This window comes from Aspergillus campestris (assembly GCF_002847485.1).
Source record: "Aspergillus campestris IBT 28561 chromosome Unknown P168scaffold_6, whole genome shotgun sequence".
NCBI classification, from domain to species: Eukaryota; Fungi; Ascomycota; class Eurotiomycetes; order Eurotiales; family Aspergillaceae; genus Aspergillus; species Aspergillus campestris.
Genome location: NW_020194341.1, coordinates 777,066 through 796,019, shown reverse-complemented (window position 1 = coordinate 796,019; position 18,954 = coordinate 777,066). Strand labels below are relative to the sequence as shown.

Below are 18,954 nucleotides of genomic sequence, written 5' to 3'. Positions count from 1 at the left end.
ACGGGTATGTCTATTACTTTCATGCATGAGATTGGTAGTTATTATGAATTGGTTAGTAGTAGGGAATCTATCATCAAGTCCCGAGAGTTGGTTTCTAGAATCCTAGACACTGAATTGTCGCTGCGCTGTATACTATCATAACGCCTTCGGCCTCGTACTTCTACATACCCACTCGCTGTAGGTAATTTTGTTCCTAAATGATTACAAGCCTACTACTCATACCCTGAGTCTTGGACAGTATCCACCCAACAAACGTTGATGATCAATATGCACATGGATAGATACAAAGGGGTAAGTAAAGGATATACGAAGAAGTGACAACAACAACAACAACGACGAGACATAGCCAGGGATAAGGCATGAACAAGCAGACAACAAAAAGGGTAGGTATGCATGAAAAGAAAAAAGTAAGGTAATCAAAACTCCATTCTCTCCTAGTACCCTCCAAGATCCAGCCCAAGCCTCGCCAAATAACAAAGGAGACGTATAAAGGAAATAGCAGGGATATCCGCAGCGCTTCACTCCGCACCTTTCATATCAACGCGTAAAGAGAGCCTAATGGCCTCCCCGGTTCATTCCCATCCCGAGATCGTATGCGCCGATCGGCATGTTGCCTGCATTGCCGAAGGCGCTCATGTCATGGTCTGGGCCGCCGCCCGGAGCCGGGGGCTGTTGGAGATTTGGGTCTAGGTTGACGTTGAGGCCTACGGGGTCTAGGTTGAATGGGAGGAACCACGCGCTGGGCTGGTAGTACTCCCCTGTGCCGGATGGGGCGTTCGGGTCTAACTGGCCGGCGAAGATGGCGGAGGTATCTTGGTTGGGAGGGTGGTTGGGAGGAGGGGGAGGGGGAGGTTCTGCCGAGCCGTTGACGGCGGACATGGTGGGGTCATCGGGCGATACGAAGGACGTAGGCGAGGGGTCGAAACCAGAGAATGACCCGTAGACGAACTGTCGATCAATCTGGGGTAGCTGATCGGTGGGAATGGGGAAATCGAAAGCCGACTGCCCAAAGGGCTGTCCGCGGCCCTGGCTATACAATGGGGGCTGTGGGAACCCGATCTCCGATGTGCCGAGCAACTCAGGGACGTTGTCCATGTTTAGTTCGACCATGTGCTGCTGCGAGGGTATCCGATCCAATCCCGGTACCGCTTCCGGCCGGCTGTTTGTGCGAGAGTGCACCCTCCGCGGAACGCTGGGCTGGGACCCCGGGGAGAGACCGGCGAAAAAGTCCTCGACGCTCTGGAGGTCTGGTTTTTGGCTCATCACTGCCTCGTCACTGCCCCTTTGTTGCTTGTCTGGGTCCTCATAGTGCGTTCTTGACACCCCATGAGGATACTTGTCGAACCAATCTCCGTATTGAAACATGGGAGCAATTTGTCCCCCGTTCTGAGTGGGCACCGAACCCTTGATGGCGGCATCGGCAAATTGTCGATACCGGTCCTTGGCACTTTCGACCATATAATGAAACATGCCCCAATATTTCTTCATCTTGTTGAGGTACCGGTAGGTGTGTCGTAAATTCTCCTTCGAACGCGCTTCAAGTTGTGCGTTCTTCGAAAAGATTCCCCAGATATGGACAGTGCTGGCTGAGTAGGCGCAATACCCGGCAAATGGGACGGTCAAAGGGTAAGCCGACGCACGGTCTATGAGAACCGAGATATGATGCGCAGCTTCTACGGCAGCTCGCCCAGCATTGCTCAAGAAAGATTTGGGCATGTCCCGCGGGGGACGCCCCCCAGGCGACAAGGGAATCGCAAATTGGTTCAGAAACAGCATGTTCTGATGGATGATGATGTGCAGAAAGAGAAATTGGTTGGCTACCTTGTCGGCGGCATGCATCTGTAGGTTCTCGTACGTGAAGGCGAGACTACTGGGAAGGGACGCGGAGAACTCATCAATCTGCCGCTTGAGGCGCGTGTATCCCGACTCGGGCGACCATAAAGGATGGCTATCCTTCTTATTCCCCCCGAGATTCAGGTAATCCACGATACGGCCCCAGATCACCACAGCACGGATGATGTAGGCTGACACCCCCATGTTGTCCCGGGCATTGGACAACTGGCCAACATCCTCCGGAACTGGATTTGGCACGTGTCCGTCCAAGTCCTCGGTAGGACCGGGAATCTCCATCTGAAAATGGGGTTCCTTGGTGGGAAGTTGAATCTGCAAGAACTGCTCATTACCAATTGGCGGACGCTGGCTGCCAGACGAGTTATACCGGTCCATCAGTAAGCAGGCCCACATCGTGCGTCTCCTGATCTCTCGATCCGTGAAAGTCAGCTGGGATGTACTGTTGTTGCCCTGTCCCAACAGGGGGTCGTGGTCGAGCTCTCTGTGTAGTTGCAAGGCGTAGGCCATGCGCATGGCTTGTCCTCCGAAAGACCAGCTTCGACCACCATGGCAGGTCCCAAATTCGTGTAATCCCAAAAGCAGGAACACAGTCAAAATTGTTATATTGGGCTCGTCGTGTCGACTCATCGCGATGTGCGCCGCTGGGTTGGCCCAGTTCTCGCCGCGCAGGAAGGGCGGGTCTGACTTAACCTGTGGGTGGGTCGAAAAACGAGCAGAGACGGCGCAGAGGGCTAAAATCAATACCGGCGGAATGGTTCGGGCCTTCAATCTCCGCATGAAGCTAGGCTTATGGAGGAGAAGATAGGATTGGCCGTAGACGCAGTCGAAAAATACCTCCGCAAGATGCTCCTGGATCTCTAAAGATGGCAGGAATTCAGCCCCTTCCGTCATCAGACTGTTGGGGTCACCGGACCTGCTCTCGCGGCGCATAGGGAAAGTATCCGGTGGCCCTCTCCGGTCGCCTTGCGCCCATTCGTCCATTTCGGCCCCAAACGCATCGTCCGCCGACCGTTTCTTCTGGGCCTTGGAGACCTGTCCCGGCTGAGGTGGTCGGACGTTCGACCGCCCGATCGCGGTCATGTCTCGCGTCTCCTCCTTGGGAATCATCTTAATGACACGGTCCTCCATCCTCTTCAGGCGCTTGTCCAGCATCGCCATGTAGTCCGTTCGAGGTGCCGCTTTCCGAGTGGTGACTTTGTAGACGCAAGGGATTCGAGAGCGCGAGCAGTGTTTGCACGCCGGCTTCTCGCCGGAGCACCGGATCTTCTTCCTCCTGCACGCAATACAGGCCAGGGGAAGGCGTTTCCGCTCCTTCCCGGCCTTGGTTTTCAACTCCGTCCATGCGGGCCTGTCTTCATCCTTCTGCTGCGAGTCGGGATTCTGAGAGAAATCATTGTTGGTGGCGTCCTGTGCTTGATCTTGGCTGGCGTCGGCTATGTGGGGATCGCCCACGGTTTGGACGCTACCGGGGTCTCTCGAACTGGCTCGACTCTGAGCGTCGAACTCATCGGGGAGAGCAGCATCATCATTCCGCAGAGCTGGGCCCACGGAGGAAACCAAGGGAGATTCGTCGGACTCGGGAGGGATCATGCCGGGAGCGGGTACCCCAAGAATAACGCGCGGGGCATCGTTCGGCAAGACTGGAGAAACTGAAGATCGGGGGTGAGCGGGGAGGAAGAGGGGAGAAGGGAGGAAAGTCGAAGTGGTGCAAGAAGGAATACAGCCAGTGATCTGAAAGCAGTTGGCGAGGAAAAGGACGGGTAAAACCACAGGATGAGGCCAACTGAATCTCGCGGGTTTAGACTCTGGGGAAGAAGAACCTAAGGTGTCGGGTCGGTCAGTGGCGGCTTGGCATATCGGGGATTATTAACGGCTCAATCATCCACCACCACCCGTGGTGATTATTAATAAATGGATCGATGGATGGATACTTATAGATCCAGCTTGATAAAGATCGTAGGTAAATGGGATAAATGACTGATGAAAGTAGAAAATGAAGAAAATACCAGAGGTTGCGTGGTCGACGTTATTCTGTTGGACACCTATACTATGTGTCCACAGCCTTAAACCGTTTCCAATTTGAACAATCCCCTTGTTTGTTTCTCAAGGAGAGACACACCCCGCGGAAATTTCCGGACGTCCTCAAGACCTGCGATTGCCACTGGTAGATATTGAAGCTCGAGAGAAATGCTGGTAAGTTTCCGTAGGTGTTGATTCGATGGTACTAAATATACGTATAGCAAAATATAGTGTTGTATAAGGGCAAGCTTGCCAGCAGAGACGTCAAGAAAGTAAAAAGTGAAGAGAAATAAGGAGAGCAAAGACAGATAGCACGTCTACACGTGGTTAATTAAATTTCAAACACCGAAGGAGTATATAGGAGGTACCTTCGCTGCGATAGATGCCTTAGTTCAAGAGCTCCTCTGTCGTCGATCCAATCAATCCTCGGCGCACGGATGGCGTACAACCCTGGTACAATTACACATGCATAGCAGAGCCAATTAATAATAGGTTGATAACAACGGGATTGTGGGATCAATTTCCTATCCCTGTTCGTCCATCTAGAATTGGTATGAGAGCGCCGTCTCTGCTGGTTAATCACGGGTTGTCTGTTGATAGTTTGCAGCATTTGCTTGTCTCTCCAACGCCATCCCACTAATGGAGAGAGAATCGTCCATATCGACGTGCTATTGATTTAGGTTTATTATGAGGGACTAAATCCTTCATACCGTCCATCAGGAGAAAGATGAAGTACAGTGTAGCAAGTACTATTGAACTTCTGGCCCCCTCATCCGACCATCTCGGTTAGTGTGCACGTGATGTGACCACTTCGGGGAAAGCGCAGGATCTGCTACCATGCGAACCTCGTATTAATGAAAGACGGACCCTGATCAACAGAACATGCTACAGCCACCGCGAGTTTAGTCTCTCGTGCGCTGAAAATGGACTCAGAGGACTCGGGAAAGGTGCGAGCAATCAAGCTTTCGTTCTCTCTTGAAACCGCCTGACTTGATTTCCAGAAACCCGATCGCCTGGCGCGAATCAGAGAAAATCAGCGCAAGAGCCGCGCAAGGAAACAGGAGCATGTCCGGGAATTGGAACAGAAACTATACGCTTTCAAAGAAGAGGCCAATCGCAAAGATATTGAGCATAGAATTGCGGTCCAGAGGTTGGGGGCGGAGAACAGAAAGTTGAGGCATCTTCTCTCTAGCATGGGGCTGCCCTCCACTGCTGTCAGTGAGTACCTCGAGATAGACAGTGATCTGGGGGTGACCCAGAAAGTGGCAATACCTGCCCTTCGACGGCAGGAGGTCAAATGCCAATCATCCAGCCCTGAGAGGAACAGCTTCCAGTCGACTCCATCTTCAGAAAGGGGGGATTCTATTAACGGTAGCGCCCATTCAGCTCAACCACATCAGGCGAATGATGGGCATGGTTCAGGGAACGATTGCAAACCGCTGAATAATGGCAAATCGTGTGGATCTCCTCAGAGTTATTCAATCTGTGGCTGTCCTCCTAGCGACACAGACCCATGGCCCTCGAATGATGACGTTCTGAACACTACGCTTTGCGCCATTGCAGAAGAGCTCATTCAACAATACAACACGCGCGGCTTAGACATGGAAGAAATTCGCAAAAAGCTCTGGATTGGCTTCTCCAAAGGTCTTAGGGATGATGGGTGCAGGGTGCAAAATCAAGTTCTATTCCAGGTTCTGGACGAAATCAGTAACATGTGAACTGATCATTATTATCTCGCTATTACGTCTATCGCTTCTATATGCCTGCAGGCTTGTCACGTCAACACCAGCAATCATGGTGCCCACTGCCGTCGCTTGGAAAACCATTTCACGGCGTACACCAAGCCAAGGAGTACAGGGACCTCGATGAGTGGTCCGACAGTCGCAGCAAGGGCCTGGTCACTGTCGACACCGAACGTGGCTATCGCCACCGCAATGGCCAATTCGAAGTTGTTGCTTGCGGCAGTGAAGCTTTGTGTGCAGGACAGCTTGTATCCAAAGCCGAAGCGGCGTGTCACCGCTAGGGTCGCCAGAAAGATGACAGAGAAATACACAATGAGCGGAGCTGCTACTCGAACAACCGATACAATCTGGTGTACCACGTGCCTTCCTTGCGCGGCGAAAAGCACCAAAATGGTGAACAGGAGACCAATCAGCGACAGCGGACCGATCCACGCCAGGAATTTCTTATCGTACCATTCCTTGCTGACCAGGAATCTCAAGGAAAGGCGAGTGACGATGGCCGCTCCCAGCGGGATGCCGAGGAAGACACCGACACTTTTCGCCGCGAGGTCATACTCAATGGTCACGTCGTCGGAGCCACTGATGACACTGATGAAGAAAATCGCAATTGGGGCAAACAAGACCATCTGTAGGATTGAGTTGATGGCGACTAGAATTGCGCAATATTCGTTATCTCCTCCTGCTAGTCCTGTCCACACAAGCACCTGGGAATCCGTTAGCAGTTTATCAAACTATACACTGGATAATAAGGTCACAATACCATTGCAATGCACCGTGCGATTCCGACCAGGATCAAGCCCTCTCGAAGCCCTCTCTCGTCCGGAAGAAAAGCCCACGCAAGAGCCAGCTAGAAATACACATCAGCCACTGCCCTGAGTGTGTCTTTCAAAGAGGGCTTACCATAAATAGAGGAGCTATTATCCAATTGACGATGATACTGAATCCAACCTGGATCCAGAGCGACTTCTCCGAAAATGACCGATGGAGAGTCTCATAGCGGACCTTGCAAAGGATGGGATACATCATAACCAGCAGCCCGACCGCTACAGCCATTAGCAATTCAATCTCTTAGCAGATTTCCTGTAGAATATCCCTTACCAATCGGAATCGAAACACCAACAAACTTTCCTCTGTCCAAGGCCTTGCTCGTGTTAGGGACAAAGTTCCCAAGGATGATGCCAACGGCCATGGCGATAAAGATCCAAAGAGCCAAAAACTGATCCAGGATGCCCAGCTGCTTAAAGGCTGACGTTGGCTCTGTTTCGTTGCGTTCGCCGTCAACAGTAGAGCATTCTGGACTGTTGCACGTCTCCAAATCGGCTGGCGGACATTTTTCCCCGGTCATCTTGTAGTCGATATGCTTTCATGCACAATATCAACTATGATGTGTGTTATCCGGTTCGAGCGGTGGTATATGATTCGTAGTGTGAGAAATCAATGTCAAACTTGAACACCAGGGATAGCAATATAGGGCTCCACCAAGACAGCTTTTGAGCGGGTGGAATGCCAGAAATTCCCCACCAGCCAATCATACCGAGGCAGTGACATACCGGTAGTCACGTGGACTAGAACTATATACATTCGACGTTTCGTCCACTTGGCTCTAAGAATTCTTTCACCACATTCTGGTTATCTCGAATCTCTCTGTCCTCCTTGTCTGTTCCCATAAACTCGACGTGACTAATAACAGAACCAGGAGTTCCATGTGAGAAGGCAAGACGCAAGCAAGCTTCCCGTAGCTTGTCAACCAACCCTGTAGTATCCTTCGAGCCTGAATCACGAATCGTTCCGATTGATATATTCCACCACTTTGGCACCAAACAAAGCAAAACGCGGGATCTATCGCTTTCTACAATTGTTTCGAACTGCGCCTCATTCTCGAAGGTGATTGGATCAAGATGTTTTTTCCCCATGGAAACAGCCCAAACCGGCTCATAATGGTGCAAAAGCCGGCCTCTGCGGATATGCCAGCATGGGTCACACCCTGGACGAACTTCTTCCAGGAAAGGGAAGATGGAGTTCAACGTTGGCATTGAAAAATCTAGCATAGTCAGTTGCATATGTCTTGGGGGGCTGTAGAAAAGGGGAAAACCGACAATCTGGGCTATGATAGACCTTCAATACAATTAACTCCAGCAACTCCTCCTCCCTGTCCAACGACTGACTCAGTGCATCATCAACGGTATCCTGTGAGCTCAGTTCAATAAGATGGGAGCGAAAATCTCGGTTGATGGCTCTGGCTGAATTAGTTATGTTACAAGGATGTTTAGCTCAATCCTTACCGCTGTTCAACCTGGGACTTGACGCGCTGCTGTTCAGCGTCTGATATGCCTTTCAAGGGACGGGGTTTATAGTCGTTTAATATGAGAGGCATTTTCACAGAGAATGTGTATGACTCTGAGAAGTCATATAAGACTGTGTCATAGAAGTCACCAGGGATTCGAAAATGCCGGTCCTCAATATCTCCGTGTGTTACATTGATCCGATGTAAGGCATCCAGGCGACGAATTCGGTCTTTCAGCAAGGAACAGTACCATTCATATTCAAATGGACTCAGGGGTGAATTCGTTAGAATGTCTGAAAAAGGTTCGGGCAACTGAGTGGTGTTCTCACCCAGAACACGTCGGGAGCGAAAGCTCGGTCTAAGGGCTTCTAACACGATTGCCCGCTGATTCACACCTTCAGAAGAGTATCGTTGCATGTCGGTGACTACACCATGAAATTTTGGAAAGTAGATTCTTTCGTGGGCAGGGCAGAATCGGTAAATGTGGGTATATGCCCGAGCCTCCTGGCAAAACCTATCAAATTCGTGAACAGCATCGTCGATAACATCCCGAATCCGACGTCCTGCTAGTGCTGTCGGGCGATAGTGAATTCTCTGTAGGGCGTGGGTCCTGGTATAATCGGGAAACTAGAATGTGGTTAATCCAGGCAAGATGTGCAATGGAAATATCGACTGACAATTTTGCCCACGTATTTTCTGTGTCCATTACTCCAAAGCCAGAACACCTGTATGACTTCAAAACCTGTGTATTGTGCTTGATCAATCCGTCCTCGTAGTTTCAAGTCTTGACCTTCTGGAATGAACCGTGAGAAGTCTTTGTCACTATTGGTTTCTGTGGCTTTGATGGACTCTGGAGGGTCGCCAGAAAAAAACAAATCTGTCCAGACAATAGGTTCATTACCCATGACGAGCATGTACGCGCGATTGAACGGACCGACTATCAAGCAAAGCCCCGAGCTAAATCTTGAATTTTGCTGGCGAAGAGTAAAGCTGAGGACGAATCTACTAGTTGGGAATATTGGGGAAGATATAGTCTTTTATAACGTGGGGAGTTAGGGTGTCACAAGGGATAAGTATATCTCAGCAATCCAGGCAGCAATAGAGACGTAGGCAGCAACGGACACGTGATACAAGCCATATCGCTTACAGTTATCATCTCAGAGGTCCAAGTCCACCTTCCTCCGACAGGGTAGCATGTCACTATCCATACTTAAGGCCGATATAAGCCCCAAATTCTTCCATTTCCTGCCCCTGACCGAGCACTTCTACACTTTTATCAGCAAAACATATACCAGCTAAGATGTCCTATTATCTACTCGAGGATGCAATCAATTAATTCTTTTCTGGCTGCAATGTCACAGGGGAGGAATGCGACCAAGCTGTTACTAGAATTGCTAGTGTAGCTTTGGAACCAGTTCAACTTCAAGGAGTTTTTAGTTACTGTAACAGCTAGAAATCATCTTACATAATTCCGGGTTTCTGGGTCTCTTAGATATAGAAAGACTGGCTTTTGCTAGATTTTTTGCCAATTCAGGGGTGAACCGGTTGACAGAACCTCATCACTCCGAGCACTCTTTGGCAGAAATTCAATACAAGCCTGATATACTTGCACGACAGCTCCCTTCGCAATTTTCACACATAATCTGTTAGATTCGCGAAGAGCTCCCAGCAATCTTTGTCCCCGGGTATCCGTTAGCTCTAACTCACACTGACCTATGTGAGATAAGTATCATTGTCAATGCTGAAATAGGAGGGATCAATGGAGTCATTGATTGGGCCGAAGCAAAGGTTTTGCCGTTTGAAATATCTCTCTGGGGTCTCCGGAACATGCTGGGTACTATGGACTCAAATGGTTGGCATTGCCACAGAAATTATTCCATACTAGAAGCCCTGTTCTGGGGTATATTCTATAGACATGTGGAGAAGGTGGAAAAAGTCTCTGATGATGATAAACATGCTATGAAGATTGCTGAACGGGCTGGATTGGTTCTTCTTCATGGGTTCACTTGGGAAAATAGTGTTTTCGAAAGGCCCGTGAATAAGCAAGTTTTTCCGATTAGATATTTGGATGCAATCTTACCCTGCTTGGAGGATTGGGTACGAAATGACTATCCCGTCCGAGGATACAGATGCAATAGGCAAGGACCAGTCAGTCACCTAGGTAAAAAAATCATATTCCGTTTAAAGATTGACATGTAGGCGCATGAAAGCGATTCAAATCAAAGGAAGATGTTTTGCGGTAATATTTGGAAAAAGGAAAAGCAAGCTACAGGAGGGTTTCTTCCCTCTTGAGAATTTTCTAAGTATGAATCAATATAGTATGAGATATTTTGTAAAACACACTCAGACGAATAAGTTCATCACAATCCATCATGATCTTCTTTCCCAGCCATCCTCCCCCTATTATCAGATAGCCCCTTTAATCAAGATATCATCTTGTTTCAAACCATCAAGCGACTCCATTCATGGTTTTATCACCCATAATGCCCGTTTTCCAAACCATATACCTAGAGGGCACTAGGATCTATTGGGGAAATAGCCGGGGTTTACCCTGGGCTAGTTAGTAGGTGACTGAAGATGACATCATCCCAGATGTTCCTACAGTTTCCTATACATGGTCTACGTTGCTTGAAGCTTCCTAGAAGTCAGAATTCCCAGGCAGGAATACTGATATCAATAGATCTAAGAAATCAAACATGACTGATAATCATGCGTAATGGGAAGGCTTATCTGGACTGTGTGCCACCGACGTTGACAGAGGGGCCCCGTCTCCGGCCTATTTTTCTCGGGTATTTGTGTATCGCTTGTTGTTACGGCTTTGTAGCTCTTCGGCAGTCAGGATAGATGGGTTCCCGACTCCTTGTCAACCCCCCTGCATGGTTACTGGGTTGATTGAGACAGCAGGGGAGAGCTCGAACTGGCCCTTGCGGCCAAAGATTCAACCACCTTGTGGATCGTGAACTACCTTGCCAGGTGATCTGACATGAGTCGCAGATAGGATGTAATTTCCATTGGCTCAAGACCCGATAAATGTCCGCAGATGAAGAACTGCATCGGAGGTCGGCCCGATGGAGTACGGAGGGAAGCACTGGTGACACCGTAACATTATCCCTGGAGTAGGAATGACGTTTGGCTCGATCCATTTGGAGCACGACAGCCTGATCGATGGCCAAAGCGGTAGGAATTAGATAACAAAAACCATAGAAGGGGGAAATATCACCACCCCAGGCCGGGGTAGCTAGTCAGAGTGATAGCTTCCTTTGTTTGGGGAATCCGGAGTATAACCGTGGCTGGGGAAAGGTGAACTGAGGCCAAGATCGATCCATTACCGGATCTGACGGAACGGTCACCATCTGAGAAGTGATTCGAAGGAGAGTTGTGTGTGAGATAGTTGAGAGGTAGTATGTGTATTGTCACAAAATCTGGTAATCTTTCCCTGGCCTTTCGACATCGCATCCCAACCACAACAACTCCATCGCTCCTGCGGGGAAAAGGCGTCGCCAAGGACTCTAGATTCATTGTTCGCCTGTGCGCTGGAAACTTCTGCGTGGGATGAGTTGTTATGATGAGTTGGCTCCGGCATTCATTCCAGGTTCCTTTTTACGCGTCGAGTTGGAAGGGAAGGTATGTCCGATACTACTTGGCTCAGATCGAACCAGGGATATACCTCCTATCTTACCGAGAAGTCCCTAGAAGTGACTGATGGTGCCTAGAATGATAGCTCTAGAGAGAACTGGAGGAATAAATGCCCGATAACCACCAATAGTGGGCCACAGGTTGACTGATCCATTATTACAACCCCAGTGTAAGGTACTCAAGATGAAGTCAGGTCATCCCTCTCGCGATTAATTTACCCCCCATGTTGATCACCATGCCGTACCAAGCAATAGCGGGTCCTCCTTCCCCCCCTTCCTGTTTGTGATTGTAAGACACAAGTCTCTTGGCTGTGAGGTGATCTAGGCTAAAGCCATTGACTAGCTCTCTCAACTGCCTGAAATACATCATTCCTATCTGATTTTTGTTTTCCTATGCAGGTGGTGTCCGCGGTATTTATCAGCTATTAATATCACCTCCCCCCCTCCTGTGTTGTTCCTTGTTCCCCTCCCCTTTTACTTTTAGCTATTCCAGCCTCGCGCAACTTTTAATTCGAGGGTTTGATCGTCCGTTTTCATCGGATGACCTATATGCGACCATGAAGCTCGGTTGGCTTCAGGTAACTGCCGTGACGGCGGCTTCGGTCGTGAGCGCACAGGTACCTACACTTCTTCCACGCTACGGATGACAAATCGCGTAGGAATTCAATGAAGAGCTTCAGTTCTAATTCCATGTTCTCTGCAGGATAATCTCGAGTACTCGCCTCCATTCTACCCGTCCCCATGGGCCAATGGCCAAGGCGAATGGGCGAAGTCGTACCAGCGTGCAGTCGAGCTGGTGTCGCAAATGACCTTGGCGGAAAAGGTGAACCTGACGACGGGAACTGGGTGGATGCTGGATAAGTGTGTGGGTCAGACGGGCAGTGTTCCAAGGTAGGTTGGCTTTGAAATAATGCTAGATCTCGATCGCTGATGAGAGCTAGACTCGGTATTCAATCGATTTGCTTGCAGGATAGCCCCCTGGGTATCCGTTTCGGTAGGTGCCATGTGCTCCAACCCCTATAGCTTGTCTGTGTACTAACGGGGCAGGGGACTACAATTCCGCCTTCCCGGCTGGGATCAACGTTGCCGCGACCTGGGACAAACAGCTGGCGTACCTTCGGGGCCAGGCGATGGGCCAGGAATTCAGCGATAAAGGAATCGATGTTCAATTGGGCCCAGCTGCTGGCCCACTGGGCAGACATCCCGATGGGGGTCGCAACTGGGAAGGTTTCTCTCCGGACCCGGCTCTAACGGGCGTGCTCTTTGCCGAGACCATTCGAGGGATCCAGGATGCTGGTGTGATTGCGACGGCCAAGCACTACATTGCAAACGAGCAGGAGCATTTCCGCCAAACGCCCGAGGCTGAGGGCCTTGGCTTTGAGATCTCCGACACTCTCAGCTCCAACGTCGATGACAAGACCATGCACGAGTTGTATCTCTGGTACGTAGATCGTTTGGGACTTTTATCTGATCTTTGACTGACCATCCGCAGGCCTTTCGCCGATGCTGTGCGAGGTAGGAAGCTTCTGACACAGATATAATTCAAATGCTAATCGAATTCAGCTGGCGTCGGAGCGATCATGTGCTCTTACAACCAAATCAACAACAGCTATGGCTGTCAAAACAGCCAGACGCTTAACAAGCTTCTCAAGGCGGAGCTGGGTTTCCAGGGCTTCGTCATGAGCGACTGGAGCGCCCAGCATAGCGGTGTTGGTGCTGCTCTGGCTGGTATGGATATGTCAATGCCTGGCGATATCGCCTTCAACGATGGTCTGTCTTTCTACGGGACGAATCTGACCATTGGGGTCCTGAATGGCACGATCCCACAATGGCGGGTGGACGATATGGCTGTTCGTATCATGGCCGCTTACTACAAGGTCGGCCGTGATCGCCTCCACACCCCGCCGAACTTTAGCTCTTGGACGCGTGATGAGTTCGGTTTCGAGCACAACGCGGTCTCGGAAGGCGCCTACGAGAGGGTGAATCACTTTGTGGATGTGCAGCGGGACCATGCTCAGATCATCCGTCGCGTTGGTGCCGACAGCGTGGTCTTGTTGAAGAACGAAGGCGCGCTGCCCCTGAGTGGCAAGGAAAAGAAGGTCAGTATTCTGGGCGAGGATGCAGGCTCCAACCCCTGGGGTGCCAATGGCTGCGACGACCGCGGATGCGACAACGGCACGCTTGCCATGGCCTGGGGCAGTGGCACGGCCGAGTTCCCCTACCTCGTGACCCCCGAGCAGGCGATCCAGAGCCAAGTGATCAATGGCCGGGGCAACGCGTTTGCGGTGACCGACAACTGGGCTCTGGACCAGATGGCCAAGGTGGCTGCTCAGTCGAGCGTGGCTCTTGTTTTCGTCAATGCCGATGCGGGCGAGGGTTTCATTAGTGTGGACGGGAACAACGGTGACCGCAAGAACCTGACGCTCTGGAAGAACGGCGAGGAAGTCATCAAGACCGCGGCCAAGAGCTGCAACAACACCGTGGTGGTGATCCACTCGGTCGGGCCGGTTCTGGTCGATGAATGGTATGAACACCCCAACGTGACCGGGATCCTCTGGGCTGGTCTGCCCGGCCAGGAGTCGGGCAACTCCATCGCCGATGTGTTGTACGGTCGTGTCAATCCCGGTGCCAAAACTCCGTTTACCTGGGGCAAGACGCGTGAGGCGTATGGTGCTCCATTGGTCACCAAACCCAATAATGGCAAGGGCGCGCCCCAGGCCGACTTCACCGAGGGCGTCTTCATTGACTACCGCGGGTTTGACCAGAAGAACGAGACTCCCATTTATGAGTTCGGCTACGGTCTGAGTTACACCACCTTTGGGTTCTCCAATCTCCATGTCTCACCTCTGAAGGGCCCCGCGTACCAGCCGGCCTCGGGCAAGACCGGAGCGGCCCCGAAGTTGGGCAAGACCGGCAAGGCGTCTGACTATCAATATCCCAAGGGACTGCACCGCGTCCATCAATTCATCTACCCCTGGTTGAATTCGACTGATCTGAAATCATCCTCCGGCGATCCCCACTACGACCGTGACGTCGATGAGTGGGTGCCCGAGGGGTCGCACGACGGATCTCCCCAGCCTATCCTGCCTGCCGGCGGTGGCGCAGGGGGCAACCCGCGTCTGTATGAAGACCTGTTCCGAGTGTCTGTCACCATCACGAACACGGGCAATGTTGTGGGTGACGAAGTTCCTCAATTGGTAAGACGCAACACCACCCAACAGTAAATCAAATACTAATTCAATATAGTACGTGTCTCTCGGTGGCCCTAACGAGCCCAAGAAGGTGCTGCGCAAGTTTGAACGCCTGCACCTGGCCCCCTCGCAGCAGGTTGTGTGGTCGACGACGCTGAGCCGTCGGGATCTTTCCAACTGGGACGTGCAGAAGCAGGATTGGGTCATCACTCCTTACCATAAGGAGATCTTTGTGGGCAGCTCATCTCGACAGCTGCCCCTCCATGCATCTTTGCCCGCTGTGTAGTAGGGTTGATTCTATTCGCTTGTACAGATTTTGGATGTACATTGGATAAACGTGGGCTAGGTTTCTGTGGTCTCACGATACATTCCTGCATTCTTAACTTCTTTTCTTAATATTAATCTATTATGACCACTTCCATAATAACTATATTTGAAGCAACTTCGTAGTTGTAATTGTCTAGACCATCATGATCGATACTAGTGCATCTAAACTTGGACGTGCCGAGGTCTTGGCGTTAACATTAATCGACGTCATCTCCTCCGGCCACCTTGACCCTTCGCACCCTTCTCTCCGACTCTCTTCCGCCATTCCAATTCCCTCCCTGTCGACTTAGTATACCAATCTTCTACACCCACACCCAAAGGGACCTCGAATTATCCATATATCACCAATCCCACCAATCCTCCCAAAAGAAAAACGAGAGAACAACCCACAGCAAAAGGGGGTCGAAAGGGAACCGAAACCAAGAAAAAAAAATAGACACAGACAACAGACACCATGGCCACCCCAACACGACCATCACCAACACCACCCACCCGACAAAAACATAAACAAATCCCAGCCTACCTCCTCGCCGCCTACCCAGCCACCCTCCTCCTCGGCTCCCTCTTCTCCGTCCTCTCCCCAACAGCAGCCGGCTCCCGCAACAACACGCCCTCCGCGATGCACACCGCCGGCATCGCGGGCCCCCACAAACCACCACCAGCGGTAAACTACTTCGCGCGCAAAGACAACATCTTCAACGCTTACTTTGTCAAAATCGGCTGGTTGTGGATGACGGCTGCTTTTGCGTCGCTGGTCGTCTCGCAGCCGGCGTACACTGCGGCAGGAGCGGCGCAGCGCCCGCGCAGGATCGCCCAGGCTGTGGGGCGGTATGCGCTTGCGACGCTCGCTTGGTATCTGACGACACAGTGGTGTTTTGGGCCGGCGGTTATTGATCGCGGGTTTGTGATCACTGGTGGTGGGTGTGGTGGCGCCAGCAGTAGTATCAGTGGTGCGGATGGGTTGAGGGGGTTGGTGACTGCTGCTGCTTGTAAGGGGGCTGGGGGGCGGTGGAGTGGGGGGCATGATGTTAGTGGACATGTTTTTATGTTGGTGCTTGTTACTGGGGTTTTGGGTTTGAGGGGGTTGGGGCGAGGGTGGGTAGTGGGGTGGATTCGGTGAATGGGGAAGATGGGGGAGAGAAGGTGGGAAAGAAGGAGGAGGGCCAGGATGAGGTTGTGAGGAAGTGGGCGGGGAGGTTTGTGGGGGTTGTTTTTGGGCTGAGTTGGTGGATGTTGTTGATGACTGCTATTTGGTTTCATACTTGGTTGGAGAAAGTGAGTTCCCTTGCTTATATTCGAGGTTTGTTGTTGATGGTTGATTTGGTGGCTAATACCTTTTGCAACAGTGGAATGGGCTTTTCCTTGCCCTGGCTACCATCTATTCGATCTATATCTTGCCTCGACGGGCTGGGGCATGGAGGGACGTGGTAGGAGTTCCGGGAGTATAGATTATACATACTATGACATCGTCCTTAGCGGCGTTGGTATACAAAGACCGATCGGTTGATCGATTGGTACATTCTTGTTTGTTTGTACGGATATACTAGAGTTTAACTACACTATTACACAACTCCACTATTACCTACACGACGCACCTTCATACCTTGTCCAGTTACATCCAACCTCACTGCTCAGGTAAACCACTAGGCTCCTGACCCAAATATCCCCGTTGAAAAGCTACACCCATCAGCCTAAATCCCTACCCTCCTTACAGACCAGACGGAAACTCACCTCCAGGAATCAGCGCCGCGGCATACATAACCCGCGTAATCGGTCGCAGGTCTTCCGGCGTGGTACTACTCTCCGATGAGACCCTCATATACGGATTCCATGCGTCGAGGATCGCCTGTGCGTATTTCGTGAGGTCCACCGCGCGGTCTTTCTCGGATGACTGGCCCGCCATGCACTGGAGGCCGAGACCGGTTCCGAACTCGCGGAAGGCGAGCCGACGCTGGATGCTGCGGTTGAGGTAGTTGTCGAGTTCGAAGAGTTCGTCTTGCAATATTATCAGCATCACTCGACCTCAACTATGAGATAGGGAGAGAGAGAGAATACAAATCTGCTCAAAACACTGCTCCGCCAACCTCGTCGCCCACGCCTCCTTCTCCACAAACCAATGCGCCGTCCACATCGACATCCCCAAATCCAACGGATCAGACGACACAAAATGCGACCCCTTCCTCGCCATCACCCGTCTATAATCCTCAATCTCATCCTCCAAGACAGGACGACCCCCCGCCTGCCCCTCAGCCGCCTGCAGCAGCCTAAACACGACGAACCCATCCAAAGGATCCAAATTCCCCTCCGACGAAACCAACGGCCTTGACAGGTCCGCCGCCATCTTCCACACCATCCTGGGGCGGGCTGACTCGCGGTGCAGGACGAATTTGGGGTGGATGGCGCGCGCGAGGGAGACCGCTTGGTGGTTGTAGGCTGCGTCGCCTGTGGCTAGGGAGAGCCGGTTGAGCGCGAACATCCACAGTGTTAGGTAGTGGTGGTATTGACCGTCGCCGTCGGGGCCGTGCTCTTCTTGTTTTCCGATGCGGAGCCCCCCGCCGAGGGGATTGGTTTCTGTGGCGCCTGGGAGGCGCGTAGGGTTGTTGGTGTTGCGTGTGCGGCCGAGGATGTCGTGGACTGTGTGGACGAGGCGGCGGGCGAGGGTGAGGTAGGGATTGTTGTTGTTGTTGTCATCATTGTGGCGAGAGGTCTCGCGGTGGAGGGTGATGAAGTTGAGGACGCCGAATGCGTCTGTCCAGAGGTAGCGCCCTTTGTGGCCGCCGGAGTTGGGGGGCGGGGTCCATGTTTGGGGGTCGGGGATGGAGTATAGGTTGGGGCCGTAGAGGGATTGTTGGGCGGCGAGGAAGCGGTCGAGTCGAGATGGTGGTGTGGCGGATGTCATTGCTCTGATTGGGGGTTTGGGGGGCTTTTGGATGTATTTGGGGATGGATCTTGGTATCCTCATGTTATGTTATGGGGGAGTCGTGTAGGTGTAACTTGTTGGATTGGGCGATATGGAGTCTAGATGGTCTGGAGCGGGATGAAGTCATCATGATCTCGTATCGCCTTAGGGTTGATTTCCGTTTCGAGTAAATCACTTTGGACGTAGTTGAGTATACTTAGTGTTGGAATGAAATGATTCAGTAATATTTTGCAATGATATCTTGCTTCTGGATCTGAATTGTAGGCTGGATTGAATCATAACTGACTCGACTCTCCTGGTGACGTACGGAGTATATGAAACGAACGTTGCAGGTTGATGGCGAACAGCACGCAGGACCTCATGCAGATCAAGCTTCTTCCACCGATCTGTCCTAGCTGCATGCATGGGGTTATTGTTCCAGAATAACGGAAGGATGGTATGATCTACTACTCGCATGCGCGTTCTGCAGTCAGGTACGAATGTTCCTCCTCGAGGTAGATGCCATCACTGTAGAGACGGTCTGTGCTGTTTCACCTTGAAACCATTACGAATGATCCATTCGACTGATTGTGAATTCAATATGCTAAAGCTGCATTTATTATGCACGTATTCTATAAATAATGGGGATTAGCGCCCAGATCCCTTTCGAATTGCTCGGATGCTGGTTGACAAGACATGATGGTCAGTGGTGAGATAACGGCGCTTACGGTTAAACTGAGGAACCATACACTTGCTTGGATAGAGTAGACTCATATAATAGAGTTAATATCTCTCGATTATCAGGATAGAAAGAGAATGATCCCAGACCTCATCTATATCCTCCATTACTAGATTGGGTAGGGTTATGCTATGCTGTATGCGGTTAGTATAGTTAGCACAGCTGACTCAGCCGCTCACCGCCCCCGGCACTGGCGTCATTATTTTTGTTTACTTTTCGAATCTCTCGCTTTCTCTCCCTTGATTCCCGCTTCATCCCATCCATCGT

General features: G+C 51.2%; 7 protein-coding genes across 7 annotated transcripts; 3 read left to right on the top strand and 4 right to left on the bottom strand.

The window, feature by feature from the left end:
• Window positions 1-276: 276 nt before the first annotated feature.
• Window positions 277-3,024, bottom strand: P168DRAFT_290326 (putative C6 transcription factor). Its single transcript, XM_024837183.1, has one exon. The coding sequence runs from the start codon at window positions 3,007-3,009 to the stop codon at window positions 556-558; it is 2,454 nt and encodes an 817-aa protein (XP_024692836.1). The 5' UTR covers window positions 3,010-3,024; the 3' UTR covers window positions 277-555.
• Window positions 3,025-4,776: 1,752 nt separating this feature from the next.
• P168DRAFT_154512 (uncharacterized protein) lies at window positions 4,777-5,625 on the top strand. The gene has a single exon (XM_024832819.1). The coding sequence runs from the start codon at window positions 5,064-5,066 to the stop codon at window positions 5,586-5,588; it is 525 nt and encodes a 174-aa protein (XP_024692835.1). The 5' UTR covers window positions 4,777-5,063; the 3' UTR covers window positions 5,589-5,625.
• P168DRAFT_154511 (arsenic resistance protein) lies at window positions 5,626-7,070 on the bottom strand. The gene is made up of 4 exons (XM_024832818.1): window positions 6,711-7,070; window positions 6,513-6,655; window positions 6,373-6,459; window positions 5,626-6,316 (listed from the first exon to the last, which is right to left on the bottom strand). The coding sequence occupies exons 1-4, from the start codon at window positions 6,955-6,957 to the stop codon at window positions 5,663-5,665; spliced, it is 1,131 nt and encodes a 376-aa protein (XP_024692834.1). The 5' UTR covers window positions 6,958-7,070; the 3' UTR covers window positions 5,626-5,662.
• Window positions 7,071-8,932, bottom strand: P168DRAFT_154510 (uncharacterized protein). Its single transcript, XM_024832817.1, has 4 exons — window positions 8,574-8,932; window positions 7,895-8,523; window positions 7,709-7,848; window positions 7,071-7,653 (listed from the first exon to the last, which is right to left on the bottom strand). The coding sequence occupies exons 1-4, from the start codon at window positions 8,808-8,810 to the stop codon at window positions 7,184-7,186; spliced, it is 1,476 nt and encodes a 491-aa protein (XP_024692833.1). The 5' UTR covers window positions 8,811-8,932; the 3' UTR covers window positions 7,071-7,183.
• A 2,896-nt stretch (window positions 8,933-11,828) lies between these two features.
• P168DRAFT_154489 (beta-glucosidase) lies at window positions 11,829-15,138 on the top strand. The gene is made up of 7 exons (XM_024832816.1): window positions 11,829-12,148; window positions 12,235-12,422; window positions 12,473-12,525; window positions 12,579-12,972; window positions 13,024-13,046; window positions 13,095-14,728; window positions 14,778-15,138. The coding sequence occupies exons 1-7, from the start codon at window positions 12,089-12,091 to the stop codon at window positions 15,006-15,008; spliced, it is 2,583 nt and encodes an 860-aa protein (XP_024692832.1). The 5' UTR covers window positions 11,829-12,088; the 3' UTR covers window positions 15,009-15,138.
• A 156-nt stretch (window positions 15,139-15,294) lies between these two features.
• On the top strand, window positions 15,295-16,638 carry P168DRAFT_304548 (putative inositol phospholipid biosynthesis protein Scs3). The gene is made up of 3 exons (XM_024838855.1): window positions 15,295-16,076; window positions 16,130-16,324; window positions 16,396-16,638. Exons 1-3 carry the CDS (start codon window positions 15,504-15,506, stop codon window positions 16,495-16,497), a joined length of 870 nt encoding a protein of 289 aa, XP_024692831.1. The 5' UTR covers window positions 15,295-15,503; the 3' UTR covers window positions 16,498-16,638.
• Window positions 16,639-16,673: 35 nt separating this feature from the next.
• On the bottom strand, window positions 16,674-17,948 carry P168DRAFT_236865 (uncharacterized protein; the record flags this gene model as incomplete). Its single annotated transcript, XM_024833540.1, has 3 exons — window positions 16,674-16,726; window positions 16,781-17,044; window positions 17,105-17,948. 3 exons carry the CDS (start codon window positions 17,946-17,948, stop codon window positions 16,674-16,676), a joined length of 1,161 nt encoding a protein of 386 aa, XP_024692830.1.
• Between the last annotated feature and the right edge of the window lie 1,006 nt (window positions 17,949-18,954).

What these genes read in the sequence shown, in the direction of transcription:
- P168DRAFT_290326 (XM_024837183.1), bottom strand. Translation starts at nt 3,009, where the DNA reads ATGGCGATGCTGGACAAGCGCCTGAAGAGGATGGAGGACCGTGTCATT.
- P168DRAFT_154512 (XM_024832819.1), top strand. Translation starts at nt 5,064, where the DNA reads ATGGGGCTGCCCTCCACTGCTGTCAGTGAGTACCTCGAGATAGACAGT.
- P168DRAFT_154489 (XM_024832816.1), top strand. Translation starts at nt 12,089, where the DNA reads ATGAAGCTCGGTTGGCTTCAGGTAACTGCCGTGACGGCGGCTTCGGTC. An exon ending in CCCCCTGGGTATCCGTTTCG is followed by an intron (nt 12,526 to 12,578) that starts GTAGGTGCCATG and finishes CTAACGGGGCAG; the next exon opens with GGGACTACAATTCCGCCTTC. An exon ending in GTGACGAAGTTCCTCAATTG is followed by an intron (nt 14,729 to 14,777) that starts GTAAGACGCAAC and finishes AATTCAATATAG; the next exon opens with TACGTGTCTCTCGGTGGCCC.
- P168DRAFT_154511 (XM_024832818.1), bottom strand. Translation starts at nt 6,957, where the DNA reads ATGACCGGGGAAAAATGTCCGCCAGCCGATTTGGAGACGTGCAACAGT. An exon ending in TGGTGTTTCGATTCCGATTG is followed by an intron (nt 6,656 to 6,710) that starts GTAAGGGATATT and finishes TAATGGCTGTAG; the next exon opens with CGGTCGGGCTGCTGGTTATG. An exon ending in TAATAGCTCCTCTATTTATG is followed by an intron (nt 6,460 to 6,512) that starts GTAAGCCCTCTT and finishes GTGTATTTCTAG; the next exon opens with CTGGCTCTTGCGTGGGCTTT.
- P168DRAFT_304548 (XM_024838855.1), top strand. Translation starts at nt 15,504, where the DNA reads ATGGCCACCCCAACACGACCATCACCAACACCACCCACCCGACAAAAA. An exon ending in GGTGGAGTGGGGGGCATGAT is followed by an intron (nt 16,077 to 16,129) that starts GTTAGTGGACAT and finishes TTTGGGTTTGAG; the next exon opens with GGGGTTGGGGCGAGGGTGGG. An exon ending in TTCATACTTGGTTGGAGAAA is followed by an intron (nt 16,325 to 16,395) that starts GTGAGTTCCCTT and finishes CTTTTGCAACAG; the next exon opens with TGGAATGGGCTTTTCCTTGC.
- P168DRAFT_154510 (XM_024832817.1), bottom strand. Translation starts at nt 8,810, where the DNA reads ATGCTCGTCATGGGTAATGAACCTATTGTCTGGACAGATTTGTTTTTT. An exon ending in AAGTCCCAGGTTGAACAGCG is followed by an intron (nt 7,849 to 7,894) that starts GTAAGGATTGAG and finishes TAATTCAGCCAG; the next exon opens with AGCCATCAACCGAGATTTTC. An exon ending in GGTCTATCATAGCCCAGATT is followed by an intron (nt 7,654 to 7,708) that starts GTCGGTTTTCCC and finishes TGACTATGCTAG; the next exon opens with ATTTTTCAATGCCAACGTTG.